The sequence below is a fragment of the Phasianus colchicus genome, chromosome 3 (genome assembly GCF_987193195.1).
Source record: "Phasianus colchicus chromosome 3, bPhaCol1.hap1.1, whole genome shotgun sequence".
Taxonomy (NCBI): domain Eukaryota; kingdom Metazoa; phylum Chordata; class Aves; order Galliformes; family Phasianidae; genus Phasianus; species Phasianus colchicus.
In genome coordinates, this window is record NC_143438.1 from 83,336,232 (window position 1) to 83,361,756 (window position 25,525).

The following is a 25,525-nucleotide window of genomic DNA, read 5'->3' on the forward strand; positions in this document are numbered from 1 at the left end:
CAAGCACTAGAGATTTTGGAGCAAGTCACTCCGATGCTTTGATAAGGGTGCAAATTCCAGAGCACTTGCTTCAGGTATGTACTGGTTTGACTGGAAGAGAGTGCTCCATTCACTTCATTTTCCTTTGAGTTGCAGTGAAGTAACAGCTCTATCCTGGACATTCCCACATACCTTCTGCCATGATAACCCGAGTTCTGATGTTCCTGCTTGGAGTCATGAGAAGCTCAAGGCTGATAAGGTCAACAACTTGGAAGCAATAAGACAACCAACTCTGTGGATCACATTGTTTGAACATTTATTGCAATTCAGTGTCAAAAAAAAGTTTTACAAAAAATACATTACTGCTTGCACAGAACAGCTGTAAAAATCAGAGTTGAACATGCAAGGGAAGAGGAAAAAAGTGTGCAAATTTATACGGAAGGATTTTAACCACGCAATAATATTAAACAAAAATCTTACTATACAAGGGATGTCTTTCACCTCATATTAGCTCTACTTAGAACTTTAAGGAAAAACAAAACAGAACACACTCTTCCATATATAAGTAGGTATTTATAATTACCATAGATTAATTCCTAGATGAGCACATTTGCCATTTCAAATTAAAACGCTTCCTTGGTAGCAGACTGTCAGTACTCTGCACCACTCATGACAGCTAAAGACATGCAAGTTCCACCCTCACTTGCCCTCCCAGGAAGAGAAAAGGCAGTGCTTGGCCAACGGAGGGGAATCTCTCTGGTAGTCATGGTGTTCCTGGAGTAGACACCGCCTGTGTCAAAGACGAGGTGGATTTGTTCCCCCTAGAGCCAGATCCTGCAAAGCCCATTTGGTACCAGTGAAATCACTGGAGGAAGACAGGGGATAAAGATCAGGCACTGGTAAAGAAATTCACACCCCAGCAGCCACATGCTACTGGATATATGAATGGCTGGTTGTGTCTGCAGAGCCTTTAACTAGCATCATTACAAGCAGCATGGGCAGAACAACAGTCTGCAGCCTTGTAACTGGCATTCTTCACCAACTCCATCAGCCATGAGCTCCGCTGGGTCTGTATTTTGCTAACAGGCCAGCTCAGAAGAGTGACATTTTATAATTCAAAGCTATTTCTTCTTGGCAAGGTGCTGCTCTGTGGGGAAGCTGCAAGGGTTTGTAAGAAGAACCCCAGAAGAAAACTCTGGTTCATTGTACCGAGCAGCAGATAAGCGTGAAACAGCACGTCTGATTTATTAGCTACTTCACAGAATGTGAATTGTTCCTGCTCTAAATCAAATTTTAGCTGCTAAGGGCCAAGGAATTTTCTGGTCAGGAAAAGCTGGTGTAGTACCTGAGTATGTTCTACAAGAAGAAAGCTTTGCAAGAGTAACTGAAGTCAAACAAACGGGAACACAAACAGTTAAAAACCTGGGGCAAAGAAAAAGGATAGAAAAAGATGCTTCCATATACAGAAAGTGGCAGGGTGCAATTAAATGTTTACATACAAAGCAGTGTCTTTAGAGCAATACAAGTTTTCCTAATCACTTCACAAAGCAAAAGAATCTAGAAACTTTCACAATTAAAAAAAAGAAACCCAAACAATATGAGGAGTTGCACACATTTTAGGATCAAACTTGACCATGCCATAGTTAATATAAATGGCTTAAGGTATGTACAGCTGAAATGGTGCCTCTTGAAAAGAAAATCTGAATGCCTGCCCCTTCTAGGAAGCCAGAACACAAAGCTCTCCCCTGCATAAATCTGTTTTTCCTCTCCATGGTGCCATGGCTCTACACCATTACACTGCTTAACAACCTCTGAAGATAAAGCATTTTTTTCTGCATACGCTGGGAGCAGAAAAACCCCAAAGAGAGAGGAAAAAACCTCCTTTCACAGTATAAGAACCAATGCATTTCTAATGGGAATGCATCAACCAACTTGAAGCTGAGACACTGTTTGAAAAGAACATTTGATTTCCAAAATACAAGTAAAAGCCTGTTTCCTATTCACAATAGCTTTGCCAGAACTGTCTTAGAATAAAGAGGTCCTTTTTGTGTGAGAGCAGCCTTACACCATCCTGCCTGGAGACCCGAGCTATCACAGCTGGTCTTCCTGCTCTGCCATCCTAAGTCAAACAGATGCCTTTGCACTGCCAAAATACTGATCATTTTGTTTAAGCAGTTAGACTAAGGTATTGAATTCCCCACAATACTTCCCCGTACCAGCCACACGATAAACAATGAGTCTCCCAAGGAGATCACGTTCTGATTTGACAGCTGCTGGTGACTGAGGCCATAACTGAACGAGGCACATTCTGCTTCTTATTGTTCAATCAGATTTCTTCTGCAGCACAGCGGTTGATTGATATTCTGCTGCTTGGAACACCAACAGCAATACCCCAGGACTTGGGATGAGCAATGTACAAATTGCAGCAGAACTGATCTTCATCACTTTAAGATCTACACAGTGCTAAGAAAAAACACTAATTGAAATTAAATTTCACAAATAAGAGCCTCAATTGCATGATAAGTTGTTCACTGGGCAGAGGATACAGCATAAACTTTTCACTCAAGACCAGTGAAAGGCTGATAGCGACAACACTGAGAGCAAAAACATTCCTGCACCACAGCTAAAGGCTGGGATTTTCCATCTTGTTGGGCAGGCTGGATTTAAACCTGAGCTTAAAACCCACCCAGTGTGACAATCTCAGTGGGTAAGCATCATTTGATGAGTATGGCCTCAGGGTGTACAGAAACCCCCAGCATCTCATGCCAACTCTGTCACAAGAGGGACAGAGGCAGGGGAGGGTCCCCAAATCAAACCAAACCACCCCCTTCAGAGCAGGTGGAAGGGTCATACATGTCCTCTTAGAAAAGTAACAGCAAGTGTCTCCAAAGACAGTGGCAATACGTCATTCACTTGCAAGTTCCTGTCCTTAATGTCCTCCTTCACCAAGGCAGATTTCATCCTCATCAACCCACTGACACAGTATGGGAATGAAAACAAAAACCGGCCTCCCTCACTCATGAGCATCCCCCCAAAACAAACACAAGTTCATTTTCCCAAGGTAACAGCTTTTAAATCACTTTCAGTTGACATGAACATGATCACCAGGCTTATTTTCACCAGCAACTGATGGAGAGAGCTTCAAAACAAATATAGTTCCCTATCCCATATTTTCTCCTCATCTCTGATGATGCCAAGCTCTATGCCACAGCTATGAGCAGCACTGGCTCACAGAGCTCTCTACAAGAGCAAAAACTTGGGTTTGCTGCGGGAAGGCAGGAGAACAGCAATTCCGTGGCAGCATTTTCCTGGCTTCCTCCTTCCCAGGTTTCCTCCCCTCTTCCCTACTGCTCCACCTACAGGCACCTTTTCTTCTCTTTTTGAGTCTCTTTCAGGGTATGCAAAGTGATTTAGTTTGCAAAAATGCAAATATTGACAATTTTTTAAAATATAAACAGCTGCAGAAAACTGTTGAAAGTCAGTTATAAAAATGTAAAAAAAGGAACAGAATATTTAATAATTAACTCAAGTAGTTCTTCCTGAATTGTCCTGAGTACTCCTCTTCCTCACAATTCTTTGTACACAGACACGCAGAACCCACTAATATTCACCCTTCTGAGGTATCCCGCTTACATCACACAACAGAGAAAGTGCTATACAGGAAATCTTCTGGCAAATGGCAAAACTTTCCAATGCAGGTTTTCAAGTTGTTACATACAAGCTGGAATCTTTAGCTCCACCAGAGTGAAAGGTGGAGATCATGTTTGGAGCTTATCAATTTACTCAGTAGGACTGAGAATTTAGCTCTAGACTAGTGTTAAAAGATCCCATAAACAGGTCAGCACTGGAAGATGAAGGGACTAGACTAGGTCTTCTCCATTTTCCTCAGCACATAGAAGTAACCGAAGATGTCAAATGTCATGCTGGAAATCCCTTGCTTACCTCAGCCTTGACTACAGTTTTTAGCAAAATGCTGACCAATTTCTGCTTTCTCATCACCCTGAACTCCAATAGTATGAAACGAAGCAGGATGCTGCCAAGTCTTTCATTGAATAAGAAGCCTCATCGTTCTGGCCCTGTTCTCCCTACAAACAACCAGCTCTAAGATGACTTAATTCACTTGACAGCAGTCAGAATATAGAGCAGCGTATATGTTGGAAAACTAGGAGGACACGGACTTGAACCAGATTCTAACCACATCTGGGATTTCATCCAGTGCAATTTAACCCAGTGGAGTTGATATGAATTTACCTTGCAAGATTAAACTCAATCCTTTGTTTATAATGGAACTTCCTCCCTTTTGGATAATCTTCATCCTTATGGCTTCTCTTCCCTTTTACTTGATCTTTCATAAAGCCAACAAATTAAAAGAGGACGGAGTAAAGTCTTAGGTATTTATATAGTGCCTATCATCTAGGCATTCAAGCACTGAGTAGAGCAAGAAAACTAACATAAAGAGGTAAGCATTAATGTGAGAAAAGATGCTTACTGTCACAAACATTTCCCTTTAAATCATTGTACAAAATACAAAAGTTCACATTTTACACTGGATTTTTGTTTGAAAGGTACTCAATTTGTTAGAGGTAGAAAGTGGTATGGTGCGATTCTTTTGTAAGTAGGCTAGAGTTCTATGCTAAGTCTTTCAGAATGTCTCCTTTTTTAAAAAAAAGTATTACTAAACTTGTCACAGGGATATTTTTCATAAATACTTTTAAAACGTCATATTTATAAATATGCATGCTAAATAAAACCAGATGGAGAAGCAGTCCAACAGTCCTAGCCTCATATTGCTTTCTCTCAATTATTAGAAATGAATCAAGAGAGTTCTCAATGGTTGTGGGGCAAATTCATTTTTAACTTTTAAAAACACAAATGAAGGTTTTGCCCTGTATCTTGTACTCTGATCATAAAAAAAGGGACTCTGTACAACATCTGCATTTTATACATCAGTCCTATGGAAGTCTGTATTCCTTAAGTGCTGAGCGTCAGTGAGCAATTTCACCTTTCATCTCCAATAACCTCTTGTTCCTTGACTCAGGAGCTTCACACAAACATGAATATTTACACTATTTACAAACGGAGTGTCCAAGCTCAGTGGCATAAAGTGTCCTGTAAGAATCAGTTAAGCTGTGGTGACTCAAGTTCAGAATCTGAACAGGTTGATGAAGTCTTGAGGTGAAAGAGAGGTGGAGCAGGTCTCTGGGTTGTTGGCTGTGCAAGGGTGATCAGTACCCTGGGAAAGGAGAAAACAACTCCATTTAGAGAGATTGCAGAAGGGGTTCCAGAACATCAGCCAGCTTAATGCTGCCACTCTGCCAGATGCCTTGCTTGCAAACAGAGCAGAGCCCAAAATAATATTTCTACTCTTGCCAAACCAGACAGCTCAGAACTGTGCTTCAGATTTTAGGGGCTACTGTCAAGTCAAGGGAAATAAAACCAGCAAAGATCCACCCCACTCTTTCAATCTGTTCTCTGAAGAATCAAAAGCCAGTGATCTAGAGATATGCTGTGGACATCAACGTAGTGGGAAACAATTGTGCTGGTCTGTCTGGTAGCCACCAGTTCTCATTCTAGCTAATCCTTCTGCCAAGATCTTCACTTTCATGGAATGAGTGGCAGGAATTGTGGGCAGTACCAGCATAATTTACTGCAGGTAGCCCTACACTACATCCATCTTCCTCCCTTTGGGCCTCGATGGCCACAATTTATTCAATGTAGAGAAAATGGGAAGTCTGAAGCATAGCAAAAGGGTCTTAATAGCTGAGGGAGAACCAAGCTTGTGCAGGCAAGGGAACTGCAACTCCTTTAGGTTGCTGCAATCAAAGGAAGCACTGAGTTACCCGTGGCTCCTCTCCCAACCAAGGCAGCCCCACCAACATTTCATACCTTCCAAGAGAGGATGTGGCAGTGCCTGCACAGCTGCAGTGTGTCACCGTACTGCTCCTTTCGTGGGTAACACCTTATGAGCTTGAAGTACATCTTTTTCCAATCCAGCTGTCCCTTGTCAGATAGGATTAGCCGTTTGCGAATCTGGAAAAAAGAGGTGGTAATTGCAGCAGGTAAAAAAAAAACACATTGTTTTCTCCATTCATGGTGTTCTCTTCTCTCTTGCATAAATTTAGCACCATCCTTGCTGGTCCCATAACGGTTTCTGTGTAACACCAGGGAAACTCCTCATCTGAATGCCCACGTGTAACAGGCTTCCTGAGAGCAATAGCCTCACATAATACTATCAGCAGGGTATAGATTCATTTCACAAATACTACCATATGAAGCCTGGAAGCTATTTCATATTACTTTAGCTACTGTTTCTGGCTTGCAAGACTGCAAGCATAACTGCATTTAACAGTGTCAGACAATCAAGTTGGTGATTTGTCTTATCAGCTTGGGAGAGCTCTAACTTTCTTTTTGGGTTCATTAGTTGCAGAGACGGGATTTGAATGTACTTTTAAATAGAAGTGACTTCCCCAGAATAACTTCCAAAGTCAGACCCAACCTCAGCAAATAAAGCAAGTCAACAGAGAAGTCTGGCACACAGTCCCTGACATGCAGAGGCCTGGTATAAATGCCCCACACATCCATCCATAAACAGATTGGTGTGAGGGTTTTTTTCCATTAGTTTTTAATTTTAGAAGGCCAAGAGATTACCAAAAGGCTGGTTTCCACATACTGTCCTGTCACTCACAAAACAGCTCAGAGGGGATTTCTTGCTCTAAAGGGCAGGAGAGTACAACTCATTGCTCACAGACCACATCCACTGAGATTTCTCTAAGAGGGTGTCAGTCCCTGGGACACGGCAGTTAACGCCACAGTTTGGCTGCACGTTTTCACTGCACACGTGGGATGGACACAGCCATGACTTGCAGTTGTTACCACCTGGATTAGGGTGGAAGAAGTTCACCCTATGACTAATTCCTCAGGCTCCTATTTCAAGGAATCATTGCTGTGGCATGCAAAACCCTCTACATAAATCATCTTTATGACCATTCTCATGCCAGCCTGTATTATCGGCTTGCACCAGAGCACTCAGATCCAACATCTGAGCATCCCATCAACGTGCATTCACTCACTAACAGGTTACAACAGGCAACTGACAGCAATCTGCATCTCCTCATACCTGTCTGTCTGTGAAGTGGTACTGGCAGAGTTTCTTCCACAGCAGCCGGTCTTCACTGAGCACTTGCAGGTCAGGAGCCACTTGACCAAGGCTAACCAGGTCCCTCCCATCACTCAGTCGCTGCATGATGTTCAATTGTAAACACAATGGCAGGTCTGTGAAGGTAGTTCCTTTAAAGGCAGGCTGGAAAATATAAAATAAAATTGAGCTCAGATAAGACTAAAACCCAAGTAATTCCACCTTGTAGTAATGTTACTACTTTAAGTATTGCTCTTTAGGCAGGAAAAAACTGTTTTGAATAAAGAGACATTTCACCTTCTGCCCCAGAAAAGGATGTGAGGTACCTTCAAGGAAGAGTACATTTATATGTATTACAGCAGTAGGCAGAAGCAGAGTTACAGTCTATGCATCTTCCTCTCTCATCTCTCCCACACCCACTCTGCCCCCAAAAATGCCACCACCAGCTTCCACTGGAGCAGGACACTGGAGGACACTGGCCACATCATGGTGTCAGGCATGATCATCCACATCTCTACAAGACAAGAGATGCTGGCATTCATTCTCAGCTTCAGCCTTCTGTCATGCACACTGCTGGGAACCTCATACACTTCCAGCATGTGTTCTAGCTCATGCCGTCACAAGATCCCACCGTAACCACAGCAGTGGCTGATGAGTACCCACAGCAGGATTTTCCCTGAGTGGACTCCCAAGTCACTGCTTGCAGGGCTCATCTTTCCTCTGTGAACATCTGCAGAAGCTGCCTCTTTTCCAGCAGCCACAGTCCTGCAGGCTGCTCAACCACACCAAAACACATCCCAAAGAGCCAAAAGCCACCTTCACTTCCAGTCACTTCTGCCTGGACAAGGGCTGGGACTATTTTACAAATCTGCATAGCAGCACAGCTCCAGAACAAACTGGTAACAAAGGATCAGCAGGTCCTGAACGCTGGAGCAAACAGAGGCACCCATGGGAGCAAAGCCTCTGCAAAGACCACAACGTGGGCTCTAGCTGCTCCGAAATCAACCCCAGCCTTAATAAGGCAAACATCAGCTTTGCAGATTGAGCCTCAAAGAAACAATGTTAAAGAGATGTGCCAAGTTTATCATTTACCCTGCACAGAGATGCTGCTATTTTTAAGCTGCAGTCGCATCACCCGCCTTGCAATTGGCAGGGCCATTAACTGTTTCAAAAGAGAAGCACGAGGCCAGTCAGCAGCAGGGGAACACTGCGTGAGGCTGCTGTGAATCACATGGTCTCATCTCCAGCCATCTAAAGGCATGTGAGACTTCCTGGGCACAAAGAGTACAACTGCACATAAACAGTTCCCACCTTCCCCTCTGCCAGTGCTGCTTTCTGCTCCTCCCCCAGCCCAGGGGACCTGCAAGAACCAACGACTGAAGCAAGACATTTCTGTCCAGCTCCTCCAGATAAGCTGAACTGTCTTCGTCATGTCCAGAGGGTATCTATTCCAAAACCAACACAACTTTGACAGTGCCATGGTGAACTATTTCACTGATCAACACAAACTCTGTTCACATCCCCCAGCAGCCTCACGCTCTCTACCTTACAGTCATTCTCATCCCAGCTCCTCTTCTGTTCCTCTCTCAGTAGCTGTCCCTTGAGACAAAAGGACACCTCCCCACTGCTACATGCTGAGGGTTAAACTGTGAGCACACTGCCTGGTTATGTGCAGACACTTGTTGGTGCTCTTGGAAATGAAAGAGGAGGCAGACAGCCAAGCTTCAGCACTCCTGAAGCCAATGAATCTCCTATTTGCTATGCAGCAGGATCAGTGTCCCTGCCTGGTAATGCACACTGAGGTCATCCTTAGGGGCAGAAGGAATGTGCTGCAGCCTTGGATCACCTCTCACTGATCTCCCCTGCCACACTGTCTGTTGTATGCTCCTGCAGAGAGCCCACACAAGTTCCACTTGGGCCAAACTATACTCAGAGGCTCTTGGTTTAACAAGAGAAACAACAACAAAAACAAACAACCAACTGAGGAATACACATCTTATTTCTGAGGAAGCCAGTGGGACTAAAGCAACTCCATACAGGTTTTCTGAGTCAGAGCCAGAGACTCATCTGCTGCTACTTTTCCCTCAGTACTCCTTTCCAGGACTTTTCAAACATTACTTTCTTTGGAGAAAGAACAGAGATCAGATCAGAGTAGATCATTATGTTGTCACTCTCTGGACAGGCTTTTTTTTTTTTTTTAAACACCACAAGCAACTGACTGCAACAGAACTGGGCTTGCTCTTCCTTCCTCCCCACTCAGCTGGTTTCATTCTAGCTTGACCTTAAGTCATCTTCCAGTGGTGTGTATTGTTTGGCTTTGCGAGCTCTATTTTACTCTCTAAATCTATTTTACTTACATTTCAGAGAACTGTCCGCAAACCTACAACAAATGTACATAAAAGGCAGCTCCATTCACCAGCAGTATTTTAATGCAGTTTTACTAAGATAGGCCAAGCTCTGAAATGCTTAGGTGGGTTTTGAGAGTCAGTGAAGTAGAGGAAAAGCCATGCTGTACTCTCAAGTAGAGCAGCAGGAGGTAGGTCCTGACATACAGTGCATCAAGGAAGCAGATGTCACAGAGGAGCTGAACGCAGCAGTGCCCAGGCACTGAGCAGCTCCCCATAGCAAGGCACCAATACGGATGGACATGTCCCAGAGCAGAGCTGGGAAAGACCACCATCACACAAGGCAGTGCTACTTTTGCAGCTCTTCAAATTCCCTGGCTCCTCCCAGAGTTCATTTTCTCCCATGTCCTGCTATCAATCTTTAACAGAAGGGCTGGAAATTAGTTCCTGGTGTCCCTAGGGAATACAGTCACATAGAATGATAAAAGCAGGACCTTTGCTCAATCGTTTAAGAGCATCTAGTCAACCCATCAGGGAAACATACTTTTTAAGTTCCCTCAGAGCATGCTTTGGTCTGCCCAGTGAGGAAATTCACAACAGTTCTCCGGAGAAGACTTTACAAGGAGCACACTGATGCAGAGGTCAGCACAGGAGGAAGCATTTAGCATTTCTGTGGAGTCAGCACCCATTCAAGGTGAAATGGAACAAGTTCAGATTTGTTTCACACACAAAGCCAGGTTAGAATCTTATCAACTAATTTCCCCCATCTGCACAGACACTGTTAGAAAACCAGATGTTATGAAAGCAGGACTTGTCTGGCTGGAACAGTCAGCTCCAGACTACTGGAAGAATCACTGATGTTTTTCAGCCAGGAAGCATGAAGTTATGCAGCTATTTGGAAATTTGCATTTATTTCAGATTAATTTATTTTGGATTAAACAAACCAAAAAGCCTCAACTATCTGATAAATAAGTTTTCAAGGCAATTTCCCAAATTGAGAAAGACTGAGTTGACTTTTCATACTGAAGCCTCATCTCTCAAGACTCTGAGGAGGGCAAGACCATCTTCTGCCCAGCTCGGCTAAAACAAAACCTCATGGCCAAAAAGAAGTACCATGGGATGCAGTCACCCAAATGAGAGCTACTACATGAGCTTTCAGGTAGAAGCTGCATTATTTTCAGCATTCAGGATTCATTCTTACCCTGGTGATTTGAATGTTGTTCAGTTGCTGCTGCCAGTGGAGAATAGTCTCCATCCTGTGCACCCACATGTTGATGTTTCCTACAAGGACAGACTTGCCAACCCGTTGAACCAAAGTGCAGAGGGATGTGTAGAGGGTCTGCAGCAATTCCCGTATTAGCCTGATGTTCTGCTGGTCTTCAAGGACTTTTGAGGAAAAGGAATGGTTATAAACGAAAAGAGGTCAAATCTCTTTCTGGATCTACATGTTTCTAAGGGAAAGTAAGCTGCCATATTCACACAAGAGAGCCAGCCTATGATTCTCTTTCAGAGAAAAATGCTTAAACATTAGCTAAGCTCAGCAGGTTAGCAGATGGTAAGATTCTCTTAGGATAAGCAGATGAGTTATCTGCCTTTTCTACAGCACTTCCCATTTCCAGCCTCTGGAAATCAGTCAGCTTTCCCCTCTAACATGTGTGATGTTGCCTGTATGCCTCTTCTCCACTTACCTCAGTGGAGGGGCAGGGAGACAGCTCAGGATATTCTGTTAGTGTGTGTACACACAGAATGCTCTCCATTCCTTGGGCTCACTCAGAGCTGAAGCACAAGGAATGGAAGCAGCCCACTTAACTGCAGTCCAGTCTTAAAGGAGTCTCAGGGGGTGAGACAGCCCATAAGCTTTACTCTCCCCCAGAGAAGCAGAAGCATTTTGTATAGCAAACTGGAAACATGGAGCAAAAGAGACTGAAAATGTGCCAGGCTGGGGGGTAGGAACAGCTCTCTCCTCTGCTGTCAGAAATAGGGCTCAGTAGGTAGCAGAAGAGATGGTAGTGGGAGAAGGAGGAATTGCCTCCTGGGTATCTACTAAAATATGGACATTTATTCCTACTCCCCCCACTCTGCAGAACCCTTCAGAGAGAAAGTGGAACTACAGACTACAGAAAGCAGAAATGGTGTCCCCCACTTCCCCCACCCTGCACTGCCTATTCTTGAGGATGTGGTTCATGCTGAGTACATCAAATTAAATCAAACTCCTCCTCCTCCTCCCCCTCAGTGTTTCCATTTCTTACCTTTCTGCACCACTTTTTCCAAAATGTTCATGTAGTTTTTCTGGGCAATGCCACTCAGTGACGTCAGCTGAGACTTTGCTATCAGCTCCAACAGCTGTGGATAAAAATAGAAGTTGCAAGCCTTAGAGAGCAGAGATACCTTTCTAATCTTAACTCCTGGTCACATGACACAGCAAAACAGTCCAGACACTTGTTTGCTGCATGAAAAAAGGTAGATGGAACAACAGAGCAAACTAACACATGGGGGAAAGAAAACAAGATAAATAACTAAATCCACATCAGAAAGGGGAGGAGAGTAGGGGCAAAAAAAAAAAAAAAGAGGTCTTTAACAACCTTCAGGATAAAAACTTGATTTCATGGTTCAGAGATGCAGAGAAACCACAGTAGTTCAGACTGACAGCATCTATTCACACCAAGGAACAATGAATGGTAGACGTCACCGACCTTCAGTGGGGCATAAACAAACAGTGTCATAAGGGAGCATGACTGAATGCCAGTTTGGATGGGGATATTATTGATGGGGCATTAATAAGAATCAGACTCCTCGATTTACGTCAAACTCCTTGGCTGCATGGCTTTTGTCAGAGTGCTGTCACCACAATGGAAAGGTTAAGAACTGTATTAAAAACAAACCACCCCTCCTCAAACAAACCCTTATTCCCTCAAGATTTCCTCCTCTCCATGCAGCTCTTGCAGCTGCAACAATATCAAGTCATTCACCTCTCATTGTTTGTCCTGTTTACTCATTAGCCTCCTCTAATGAGAAAACTCACTTTTACTTTCGATTGCCATTTGCTTCCCATCCCAGAGTGCCTGCCTTGTACACAGGCAGGATGCTGGATTTGGGTTGCAGTTGCTAAAGGAGGCATCTCCCATGGGGAAAATGCCCTCTCCTCCCTGGGCTCTGCTGGCACAAGAGCAGCCTGCAGTCATATTCTGCAGAACATGTGGTCTGTGATCTCCCAAGCTTTCCTCCCCCCCAGCATTATATAAATACACAGACTGTCCACACGGCATTCCATTTGTTTTGGATGTACACAGCCTTCTGTTTCAATTTAGAAGGGAAAGGAAAAACCTTTTATGCTACAAATCAATCAACAAGTTACCGCATGACTAGCTAATTAATTCTTTATTATCTGGAGCTATGGTGTCCTATTGCTGCCACCACAGAGAGCACAGAGAAGGTGCAACTACTTGTGTCAAGTAACCAAGATGTTTTATGATAACACTTGATAAGTCAGGAGCTGAACTGTTTGCCCTGTTATAAGAATGACAGGAATGCACCCATAAAGTTACCCATACGCTCAGGGAGAGCAATTATTTCAGCCATTCACCCATTCTGCTCCTCTCAGGCACACAACTGCCAGTTTGGAGCAGCGAGTTGCCTGAAGCAGCCAATCTATTCTTGCATTTAATTTCCAGGCCGACACCATCATCAGGTGGCTTTGAGTTTACATTCTATTAATATCTCGCACCTCACATGACTGAAAGAAAACAAAATGGAAAAAGACCTGCACAAACTTGAGAAGGGCAGGCTGCCTGCTCTCCTGGCTCATTTTGGAGAAGTAAGATGTAGGAGCATTGGGTAGTGTTTAGTGCACACAGCAAGAAGTCCACCGACACCCCTCAGCAAAACTGAGACCTCAAAGACCTGATACTTTTAAATTAAAACATGCCAAGGCTGCAAGATGCTGGCAAAAATCTTTCCCTAATTTCTTCATGTGCCAAAGGAAGTAGAAAAAACAGCGTTCCCAAATGAGCCTGCAACACTCTACTTACAGTAACCCAGCAAGCCTTCAGGCCTTTGATTCTAACGATCAACTTGCCAGACTCCATCTGTACATTAGCCACACATGCACCCAGATCAGCTCTTCTCTGCACAAACAACTGCTGCCTCCAGATTGCACTGTTTGGGAACTGGCACACAGACAGCTTCCTCCAGGCTGGGCGTTAGCGATGTGCCCGTTGCTGAGCACACTAAAATATCCCCAGCGATAAGTATCACGTAATGCAATACTGTAAGAGCTCAAAGCCAGGGCCATTCTTTAGGAGGAACAAAGATAAAAATCTCAGTTCCCTGAAGAACACTAAATTGGCACAAAATTAAGCTAGCCAAACAAATACAAATTTGCCTTGTCTGTGTTTATCAAGGTTCAATTTCTGTTCAGTGAACCAGTTATAATGTCATGTGTCACCTCCCTCCCCCTGCAGCAATAAACACAGGATGAAATTCCATATGAAAACTATGCTGTGAATGCTTCTAGGACTACTCCACTCCCCCAGGACCACTGGCTGAAGCAACTGGTCAGCCTTCCAAACCAAAAGACATTTTTATTCCTGTCCTCATATAATACATGTAAAGTAGATAAGTGATACGGTTGAATGAGGCTCAGAACCATCCGTGTCCCACAGACTCCAGTGCAATGAGGATCTTGTAGTGCTGGCATAAAACCTGCCAAGCACAGTCTCATTTTATATACTGACAAATTTGAGTCTACAGCATGATACAAATCAACAGTGTCACTTGCATAACGCAGACAAAAAGCAGACTGATGAATTCAGATTAATGCTGAGTAGGGTAAAAAAGCTGGAAAGCTGCTAGCATGTGTTGTGATGCATGGTGCACTAAGCCCAGTCCACGCTCAGCTGAGACAGACAGATGGTAGGGGAGAGTGCAAAGGGAAAGGTTAAACGCAATTTTTAAAAGCCTGCTTTTCTAAAGCCAAGTAATTGCATTCCATCTGACTTTCATTGGAGCTGGAAATCTGTGGCACCTCCTGAAAACAGGGCCTTAGATCCCAGTTCACTCTTTCGGATTTTCCAAAGTTGAAAAGAAGTGACCTGGTATCTTCTGTAGAAATCCTTCCTGCTACCTGGCATGTTGTGATTGCTCTCAGGGATCTGCAACAGCCAAGAAGAGGCAAGAGATGCAGTGGGTTATTCCAGAAAATCTGCCAACCTGGCAGGAAGCAGCAGCTTCTAAAGCTGGGTGAAAACCTGCTCACTTCCCCACATGAACAGGATGAGATTCCTGCTCAAACGCCACTGGCAGCAGCATCCCCACTGGAGCCAGAAAGGCATCTGCAGGCTGCACTGCACTGAGGAGGATAGAATTTCACCTCAAAAAGCACAATGCTTTGTAACAGTTAAATCACACGCCTCAAGTTTCTCAAGTGTAAGTCCACACTGCTCCGAACTGCCCAAACTAAGAAGGAATGCATCCCACAGTGATCCCCCAACAGCTCAGGGCTGGGGAGCTGGCTCCTCATGTTGGAACCGCGTGGGGAAACTTACTGCAATGAAAGTTTCCTCCTCATTCTCTCAGCCCTTCATTTTTCGTGGCTGAAATGTCACATTAGCTGTGAGCTGGAAGATAGAGCAACAGCAGGGTGAGTTATAATGATCTACAGTGCAGGTGCTGACAGATCTCCATGAGGCAGCATTGAGCTGATATTCTTTCAGCGCAGCATAAATCCAGGACTCCTGGAGCTAAGCACTATAAAAACTGAAGAAATAAATTTTAGAGACTACTTTAGCAGGCTGCACGCTGTCTAGATCATGCTATGCCAGAAAAGCTGTGCCCGTGCAGTTTACCCTGACCTAAGTTTTTATGATCAGAAACAGCACCTTCCCTTGAGACATCACCACACACCCATCATATGACAAATCTTTCTGAAGGAAGCAGCCTGCAAAACCTCACTGTCATCTGAACAAAGTGTTCCCAAAGGAGAACCAACAGCTTCTGGGCTGCTGGCACTTTTCTCTCTGCTTATATTGCATACACTCACAGGAACACTTTCAGTCTTCGTTAATTTTTTTAAGAGCAGAGGAACCAAGACTGCTTCAAGACAAAGAATGGTGTGGGTCCTCTGGATCAAAGAACTTTCCTTACTGGCTCTAAAAAGGGAATATTTTCCTTGTAATGCATAGGTAGAGGCTATATAATTCAAGCTGTTAGCAAGGACCAGGTCATGGCAGCAATACCTATACTTAGCACTCCTGTATCAGCACTGTCAAGATGAGACTGACATTGGAAGAAATGTCTTCTTCAGTTACATGAACTCAGTGGCCACAGCTGATAGTACATGATTATGAAAAAATATTTGTCGTGTGTTTTGATGCCCACACTTCCACCTCACCTGGAGGTACCCGTTTTGTAACAGATCATTGCACTGTTAGGAACTCCATAAACTTAGTGTGGGAACATCTTAAGCATTACAACATTTTTGTACAACAACAAAAATCAGCACCAAAACACTACAGCACTTACATTTGGAAATATTTGTAGACAAGTGCTTTGAAAAAGGCACGAGCAAGTTGATGCTCAGGCCTGAGAGGCCATTTTGTTATCAGCAGTAATGCAGCTTATCTACAGAGAAAGTTTGGAGTAGCCAGCAGATCTCAGGTCTGTCAATATTTCTTTTCCCTCCTTCTCTGCGGACATCCTCACACCCTTCCCAAGCCTTGATCTTAACTTTCCTGCTTGGAAGCATTTACTTGATGAAGTAAATACCGTGACAATGATCAGACACCCTGAGCAATGGGTGGAGCTAAAGAGAACAAGGAGAGGGAGGGAAGGGAAGAAAGTCTGCCTGCCAATATTCAAGGCATTTTCCATGCAACATACTGCTCATCTGTGTACTCTCAGAAGCCTGCAATTTGCAAAGGACCATAAATGAGACCCAGATCTAGGCAGAGTTTTTCCATGAGTAGATTGGGCACAAAAGGCATTTTATGAGCTACTGTCCACCAGACTTGGCCAATACAATCCCTTCACTTGAGAAGTCAGTTTTACATTTGATCAATAGTACCAGCTTTAGTTTAGTTTTTTTGTTTTTTTTTTTTAATCAGCCAAACTACAAATCAACCTCAGTTAGAAAGCTTCATACTTCTCTGTAGAGATACACCCTTAAAACTACTTAGCTTTAAAAGCTCAGAGGTAATTTGTAGAAACAAGGATAAATACTGACTTCCATATAGAACACTACCAGATTGGATACACAGCAGGCCTGGTATGCTTTTATGAAGGCATCCTCAAAGCAAAAATAAAGGAGGTCAGCCTGAGTGTCCCATCAGACAGCAACTTCAATGAAATTTGAGTTTAAAACATTTAATGGGCCTCCTGCCCAATGGTTGCAGGCTTGTGTGAAATAATTGTCATATTGGGCTACACAGTAGGAGCCCAACCCAAAGCTGGACTTGGAAATATCCAAAGTTGAAAGGGATTCTTAAGGATCACTGACTCCAATTCCTTAGTAGTGATCTCTGTGGAGTTTTTCACAGTCATGAGGTAGAAAATCTGCCAAAGTGATCCTTGGAGTACCAAATACTTGCTAAAGAAGGAACAATAAAACTTGTGGGTTATTGCCTTGATACAAATTGTTTCTTTCAAAATAACTGCCCTGAAGTTGACATGGTGGCATATTTATCCAATAGCAGAAAACATTGGGCATCTGTTCTGGCAGGCACCTTCTCTGTGCAAAGCAGGAAAACAAGCTGTCCCAGGACAGCAGAACTAAGAAAGCCTGAATTTCCATGAACTTGTCTCCTGCTTTGCCTCTTCTATGATCCCCACCTCCACCTCTGTGACACCTTGCCCAAGCAATCACCCTTCCTGCACCATGGGTGAGTAATCACTTCCCAATGCCTATGCTCCTCCCGGGGTGACCAGGCTTTTCAAGGGCTCCTAGTCACCTAGACAACAGGTGAACCTGTTTCCTTACTGACTTCTTATGACACTTGACTCAAAAGGAAAGCAATACCACTGATGCTTGCCTCATAACCTAAAACCTTGACAGCTGGTGTCTCACCAGTGATTAACGGCTGATGAAATGTGAAAAGGAGCTGTTTATAAACAGCCTCAGGCTAATAACAGCTTTTTTTTTTTTTTTTAAGCTTATTGAATTCCAAGCCTTGATAAGCATTCTGAAATTTGAGATCAATTTGCAGATCACATGTGCATAAACAGTCTGCAGACCCTGGGATAGCAGATACCCCAGAACATCACCACTCCTTGGTCACCTGAGGGAAATGAGAAGCCCTGATCCATTACACAAAGCCAGCACATAGGGAACCTGGGGCCAATGACTCCTACCGACTGAAAGCATTGGGGCAAATGAAATGCTTCACCCACTGAAACTGCTGCCAGTCACACAAGATTAAGGGCATCCACCATCGTTGGCAGACAAGTTCAGATCAAGGACTCAAAGAGGTTCATCCCATTTCCTCATTCCCAAAAGACTCAGCTCCCTAAAGTCTCTCCCTTATCACTTCACAGGAGGCAAACCCTCCAGCACTCATGCTCACAGCTATTTTAGCCCCCTGTGTAAAAATATGCCCCCACTTCTTCATGGCTCATGCAGAGCCCATGCTCCTTCTGGGGTTATAGGAACATTTAGAAGCAGAACTTAAAACTCAGAAACAATAATTTTTCTGGCTGTCCAACATGATTTCCACACAGCTGAAATTATGTATTAACTGAAATTCTCAACTGTTCATCACAGCCTAACTAAAATATAGTAGGAGTGCTACGATAAGGACAACCCATCAACACTATCATCACTATCTCCATCTTAAAAGATCTTACAGTAGATTTTGGGGTTTATCCACACAATGTCTTCCATCAATTACTTCACATACCAAAGCCCAACATCCCCCACTCGCCCACCACCGAACTGGTACTCAGTTCAGAAGCCCCACCACCAACACAGAGATATGCCCTGGCCTTGCACTCACCCTTACAACATAGTTGAATCGCCGGGAGTCCAGGATAGCACTGGAGAAGTCAAGTCTGTTGAAGGCTTCTCCCAAGGTACAGTAACCATGGCGCTAAGGAAAAAAACAGTCTGGGTCATGTTTTGACAGACAAGAATCCAGACAGCACCAGGAAGACGTGACCCAGAGCAACTTGATTTAGCAAGATCATGGGTACAAACCATGGGACTTGCTCACAAGCAGAGGAGGCAGGCCCATCTCCCGTGGAGCTGCACTTACTGACGTCAAGAGTGGGCATGGTTCAACATAGGTTGTGGCATTTTCCCAAAACTGACTCAAGCTCTGTTTGTGACCTTAGATAGCTCAGTTCCATTTCTCCAGAATTTACAAGGGAGAATAATACTGACATTCCTAGGGCTCAACATATAGCACAAGTTTAGAGAGGGTGGTTGCATGCAGCCACTTCCCTCCATGAGCCCAAAGCAAGCCATTGTGATGAATTCCAATGATTTTCCATATTAGGACTGAACTGGGTGAAAGCCAAGAACAGTATTATGGCTGGGTCTGCAAATGGCTTTTCTTTCAAACCAAGGGAAGCAAACAAGTCATATTTTAAACACCCGTACAGAGTCTTGCACAGCGAGCCCTGGCTCCCTGATTGAGGTTTAAAATCATTACTGAAATTCCAACCACAAGCCAGATCTTTTACTTATCTCTTAATAGTTTCTGCTGATTTACATCAGCTCACTATCTTCCACTGTGTGGAAAAAACAGTATGATCAGGGAACAAATATGAACTACAGAGGCACTCACCTCTTTTGTGCTCCCCTTGTGAACATAGATCCACTTTTCTTGATGAAAATCTGTTTAGACAAAGATATTTTGCTCAGTTAATCTTTATTCTACAGCAGGCTGGATCTCTGTTCTGCTGACACCACTTGCTGCCCTTTTATCACAAATCAAGTTATTTTGTATTTATACCACTGAACTTGAAACCAAAACAAGCAACTTGCTGAGATGCTTTGTTTCCAAGGCCCTTCATTTGAGACAACAGCCCTGATCCTTAAAAAGGGATTATGTTTCAGTGACACAGCTGAAGACTGTAAATGTTTAATCTGCCAGTCACAGATATACCATAGCACCTCCTCTTCTTCAGTACCAAACAGTAATCATGGCTGACAGCCAGGTTTTGTTATTGATTTTATTAACTATTTATTACCTTGGATACAGGCTTGGGATTGAATGTCAAATTTGAAGTTGAGCAAAAATGTCATGAGACACCAGGCACGTGGGAGAGAGCTTTTAGCAGTGAGGTCAGACTCAGAGGAACATACTTGGCTTGTGGCTAACTTACTAAAAGAGAAAAACCTCTTTGGGTCAAAAATTTTCCTACTTCTAATTGTCCCTCCCTTCCTTCAAAAGTAGGAATTGCCCCCCAAATAACTTCCCTATATCCACCTCAAGATGCTACTTGTTTGCAGAGAAATCCTTACTGTGACAGTTGCACCACTCAGTCCTTTTGCCACCCTATTCTTAAATGGGCTTTTAGCCCTTTTTTTAACCACACACTAGCAATTCATCAGCTGCATAAATCAGAAATCCTCTCCATCTTGCAAAACTTTCCCCTAAAGGGTTCCAGGAGAACATCTCACTTTCCACCTAAGGGCACAGGGGTGGGAATTTGTAGTACTAAGATCCCAGGTACAAAGCCAGCCTCAGCAACAGGCATGCAGATCTTGAATCAGGCCCTTCTTAAATGAGTAGGTCACAACAGAATTCAGCCAATGGTTACATTTGTTTGTTCACAGAAAACTGAATGCACAGAGGAGCCAGATTTTGGCATGTTTCTGAAATCCTGGGGGATGCATAGTGAGCTAATACTAGTGTGGGAATGGTAACTCATTTCCTCTGTGTATGTTTACATTTGCAGTCTTTGCTAACTCTAGTACCTATCTTGCAATCAGACGAATGCAGACCTTGCTGTCCCCACAGCATCCCCACATCCTCCCCAAGGATGCCATCTGAGACCTCTACTGCTCACTGCATACGCAGAAAGATTTTAAGCCTCTCATTGTTTTGAGCAAGCTGAAGTTTTATTTCATTTTTTTCATGCACTCCATGCAAAGAGATATGATCAAAGCACACATTCAGGCTTATAGCCTGCAGTAACATAGATTAGTACTCAACATGCATATGGAAAGGAGAATAAATTTAGTCTGTTGTGCACAAGGAAGTCTGCAGGGGGAAAAAAGCTGGAACTGGTTCATTTGAATGTACCATAGGAAAAAATTACCCTCCTTCTGACAAATACAAGTGACAAAAACTTGAACACAACAAGCGTAACTCCTCAGAGTAGGGATTACTAACAGAAGCATAAATCTTCACATTAAACTGAATCCAAGTTCTCTTCTTAGGTCAAACATGGGCGCAAAGCCCTTTAAGATAGTTTGGAAGACTTATGCACTGCACAGAAAAAAATGGATCTGAAGCATTTTCCATTCTCTTCCTGAAAAAAGTTTTATTAAAAAAATGCCCAGACATCTTACACTGAATCTTGGCTTTGTTATTCAGTAGGTCTTTTTTCCTCTTCTTGGCAGCAACATCATAGTTGAGGCTGTTGAAGAGATTCTCTTTGTTGTGATCTTCCTTCTTACAAAAGCTGTGAATGACACAAAGCAAGGATTCTGTTTATTTCTGCAGTGTGCTGAATGTCAGCTTTCCTTAAGGCAAGAATACACAGGTTTTCATTACAAGCTCTAATGCTACTGCTTTGTATACTATTCTACACATAGGTTTTTGCATCCATCAGTGTAATTTTTGACAATCTTCAGTGCCCTATCTAGTACTGGAGAAGATGAATTAACAGACAGGGAGTGCACAGTAGTGTTGGGATGCTGTTGGGCAGTGTTTTTTTCCATCCTTTAACATGTTTTATGCTTAACATACATTAAGCAGTACAGTTTTCTACTCTAGATGGTAGAGCCCTACAAGACAGACTTCTATACAAGCACATTTATTCATTTGAGGACATATATACACATGAAATATTTACTAACAAAGTCTCATTTTATTTTCAAGCTTACAGAACAGCTCAGCTGAAACCCAGACTTGACTGATGGTTTCCCATGTAGCAGTGTCTGTACAAATGAACAGCTTGGATCTCACACCCAGGACTGTCCATCTTCGGTATTTGCTGAAGCTCTGCTTTAAGTATATGATTAGCAAAGTGAGCTATAACCCCTTATTTTCTTCAGGCAATGAAAGACCAGAGACTGTCTGCATCGAGGTCACCACATTCTGTAGACCTGCAAATCAGTAGATCCAAGCAGCAGTGTGAAACTGAGAAGCCCTTGGGCAGCTGCAGTACTGAGCCAGAACTGAAACAGAGCTGCCAACACTGCTCTAGCAGCATGCAAAGGATGGGAGATGGCTGCCTGCAGGCCTAAACCCAAAAGAGAAGGGTCCCTGAGGCAGCACCAGCCTGAGACTTCCCTGGAGGTCTGGGGGATGCTGCAGCCTGTGCTTCTGTGCTGCTCACAGCATGGTGTGAGCTTCCTGTGCAACAGCTGCAGGGACTTAGTACAGCCAGACTGCTTCCTCTGCAGAGGTCATTTACACTTTCAGCTCTGAAACTGTTGTGAGCACCACAGACTCGCTCACACCTGATAGCTATTCAGCACAGACTCCTGCAAAGCATCAAAACCTGAAGGCCAAGGCTCCTTGCTTCCCTTCACTGCTTGGTCTGATTGCCAGCCCAAGCCCACAGCACACACAGCAGACAAGTGACCAAAGCTAATTTTTGATTCCCAGAGTCAGAACAATCTAGATGTGAGAACAGAAGACCTGACTGCTCATTTCCCCAACCTATGCTGCTTCACATTTGGGGACCAAAACCAGATAACACAACAGACAAAGCAGCTTTTTTGAGATGTTCAAGCTCCTATTTTTTACCTAAGTTGCACAAAATAAACAGTGGGTCAGACAGACATGCCCAATGCAGCTGTAGAACTTTGCAGCCTAAAAGCACTAGAGGTGCTTTAAATTCTGCATGTCAACAGCACACCCTTGACTGTTGACTTCCTACTGAATGACTCTGTAATCTGAAACCTTTGTAACAGCAGTGGATGAATTCTAGCACAGGAGACAAATTATTCCCTTGTTATGTATTTCTAAGGCATCTTGACACATTGAACAGTTAGGGATCAGGACTTGACACTGCCAGGCCTGGTATGTCACCTCTGCACTTCTTAATGCAAAAAAAAAAAAAGTATGAACCCGCACCAAACCTCAATATTCCCAACTCAATAGCCACTGCCAGCCAGGCATTCTTCTACCATTTACAAAATAGATGCTTTGAATACTAAGCTCGATTTAGAGTTTAAATAGAGGGGAGAAAGAGATAAAGAACCACCACACAACCTCCTTGCACAACAGGATGTCATCTGTCTCACAGCAATCCCTGTTTGCTCCAAGCCACGCCGTCATGCACATTCCTCTTCCACCTCCCAGCCCTGTGCCAACAAACACAGACCTCACCAGGCTCTGCTGGCAGCAAGATGGAACTCTGCATGAGGAGTTTGGTTTTGACAGGAGCAATCTGGCCAGATTGCTCCACATCAATACTGCAAAGACTTCCTGCTGCAGCTTTACAGCGCTTCACCATCTCTGGATTTTTGGTTGTTTTGCAGTCAGATTAATTGTGGTTCTCATGAACTGGGGAAGATTTATGGCTTCAGACACATCGCACTTCCCCAGCTCAAGAACCAGGAAGCCTAAGGACATGTCTGCTTCTGGAGAAGGAAAGAGGGATATCTCCAGAGCTTCTCAGCAAAGGTGGCAGCAAGCCAGGAGATTTTCAGGGACACTCCTTAAGGGCACATTCCTGAGGCCACAAGGCAGTGATTGTTTTGACATTTTCTTCGCTACAAGCAGCATCAGGAATAAAAGGCTGCCGCTGCCCAGCCTATTTCTGAATTACAGCATGCCACAGAACAGCCACCCCCATCCTCAGAGCGGCATTACAGAGAGCTTCACAGCTCTATTTCTGTAGGAGGCAAGCTCTGGGTGATGGCACAGCACAGCTCGGGCAGGTATAGCATCAGGGAACTGAGCCACCACACTCTCCTACACAACAGGCCCTGCTAATCCCCTCGCCCCCAGCATCAGCACAGGCCAAACTGTGCTTTATGGATTTATTTACCACAATATAGACGCTGGCTGATGACTCATAGGTGATTTACAGCACAGCATCATGTGATGAGCTCAGAAGCTTCGTGCTTCCAGCAGGGTTTTAAGATGTGTACATAAGGGGGAGGAAGTGCTGGAAGCTCCAGGTGGGACTCAGCTGAGCCTCCTCCCCAGGCTCAGCCCAGCTCTATGGGATTAAATTTGGCCTCAGGTGATCAGCCTTAACCCTGAGCACTGGAATCAGGGAAGGATCTGGGACTGTAACAACCTGACCTAACCTTCCTAGGCAAGGTTAGGAGCAGCACTGCCCACCACCCACCGGGAGAAGAGATACCAAAAGAGAGGCAGGCAGCCAGCCCCGCCAGCACTGTGTTTCACCATCCCACATCACTGCTGCTTTGCACGGGGCCATCCCACCTCTAAGACCGGTCACGGCAGACTGCGGAGGAGCCCGGAGAATTTTTTACTGCTTTATTTTATAGCCCGCACACCACGAGGTGCCATTCCCGGGGCCAGCGGGCTCGTTTCAGCCCGGCCGCGTTGAGAACGACCAGTGAGACACAACCCTCCCCCCCCGGGCTGCCGGCCCCTCAGCCCAGATAGCCGCCTGCACCCGTGTCAGAGCGCAGGGAGACTAAGAGTACTTTTTTTCCCCCCTAAACATGATGGTTTAAGGACTCGCTCCCATATAACTCCTGCTTTTCTGTCGCTGACACCGCTCCCCACTACCCCCCCCCAGAGGCGCCGTCCATCTTAGCGCCATCGCCCCCCGCCCCGTCCCCCCAAGGGCCGTAATGGCAGCGCGGCACCCCGCACTATGGCGCCCCCTTGCGGCGCACGGCGCTCCACGAGCCGAGACACGGAAGAACCGCACCGGGACCGGGCCTCGCACCGGCACCGCGCCGCCGCCGCTACCTGCTGAGGTCGCCGACGAAACCGCCGCTCTTCTCATCGAGGAAGCGCGTCCAACCATCGGCCGTCTTCACCCAGCTCTGCCCAGGGGAGCGCCAGTCCTGCCCGAGGAACGGCATGGCGGCGGCGGGCTGGGAGCGGTGCTAAAACGGCAGAGCGGATCGGTGCGATGCGCGCCTCGGCGGCAGGGCTGCGGGCGCCGCGCCGCTCCGCGTTATTTATGGGCGGCGCGCGGAGTGTTGCCGGAAGCGCGGTGCTGGCCCGGCCCCGCCGCCGCCGCACGTGGCGGTGTTTATCGGCACCGCCCCCGGAGCGCGGGGACGGCCCTCGGGGGGCGGGGCGGCAGCCGGGGCCCTGCAGGGTAAACAGCGGCGGGGGGAGGTGTGTGTGTGTGTGTGAGGGTGTGTGTGAGAGAGAGCTTTGCGGCTTACACGCTGTGCGTAACAACAAATATATAAAACAGAGAATGGAAATGTATTTAGAAGCAGTGTTATGTGCGTAGCGGTGTTCCATAGATAGCTCATCTACTTGCTTTATTACCAAAGGTATGAATGTTTACACGTGTATGTCTGCTTATTTACCTCAGTTACAAACGTTTTCGTTGTGTATACACCAACAATGTACGTTTTTACAGGGTAAACACGTGGGAAATTGTATAAGCACACAGATTGTATACATAGAATATTATGTATAGTTCTACAAATGGAATTATCCCAAGAGATGTAAAGAATGTTTTGAAGTGTCTGATATATTTTGCATTTGCATACAATGTCTTATGTTTATGTGTGTATGCTCTGTATGTGCTTTATGTTCCATATATAAAGTGGTGTCTATAATGCTATATAGGTGAATATACATAAAACACAAATATTATGCATGAAAGTACATATAGATCTATAGATGTTGCTCACTGGGTGCACGCTTGAGTGCTTGATAACCAGTATATTCTGTACTGGGCTTTAAAAGATGCAGCCTTGCATGCAGGCCCAGGCTGGCAGTGCGTT

General features: G+C 44.7%; 1 protein-coding gene across 1 annotated transcript; it reads right to left on the reverse strand.

The window, feature by feature from the left end:
- Window positions 1-254: 254 nt before the first annotated feature.
- Window positions 255-24,786, reverse strand: FBXO32 (F-box protein 32). The gene is made up of 9 exons (XM_031591192.2): window positions 24,525-24,786; window positions 20,969-21,081; window positions 19,236-19,285; window positions 18,444-18,536; window positions 11,709-11,802; window positions 10,661-10,845; window positions 7,097-7,279; window positions 5,866-6,009; window positions 255-5,212 (listed from the first exon to the last, which is right to left on the reverse strand). The coding sequence occupies exons 1-9, from the start codon at window positions 24,638-24,640 to the stop codon at window positions 5,123-5,125; spliced, it is 1,068 nt and encodes a 355-aa protein (XP_031447052.1). The 5' UTR covers window positions 24,641-24,786; the 3' UTR covers window positions 255-5,122.
- Window positions 24,787-25,525: the final 739 nt, after the last annotated feature.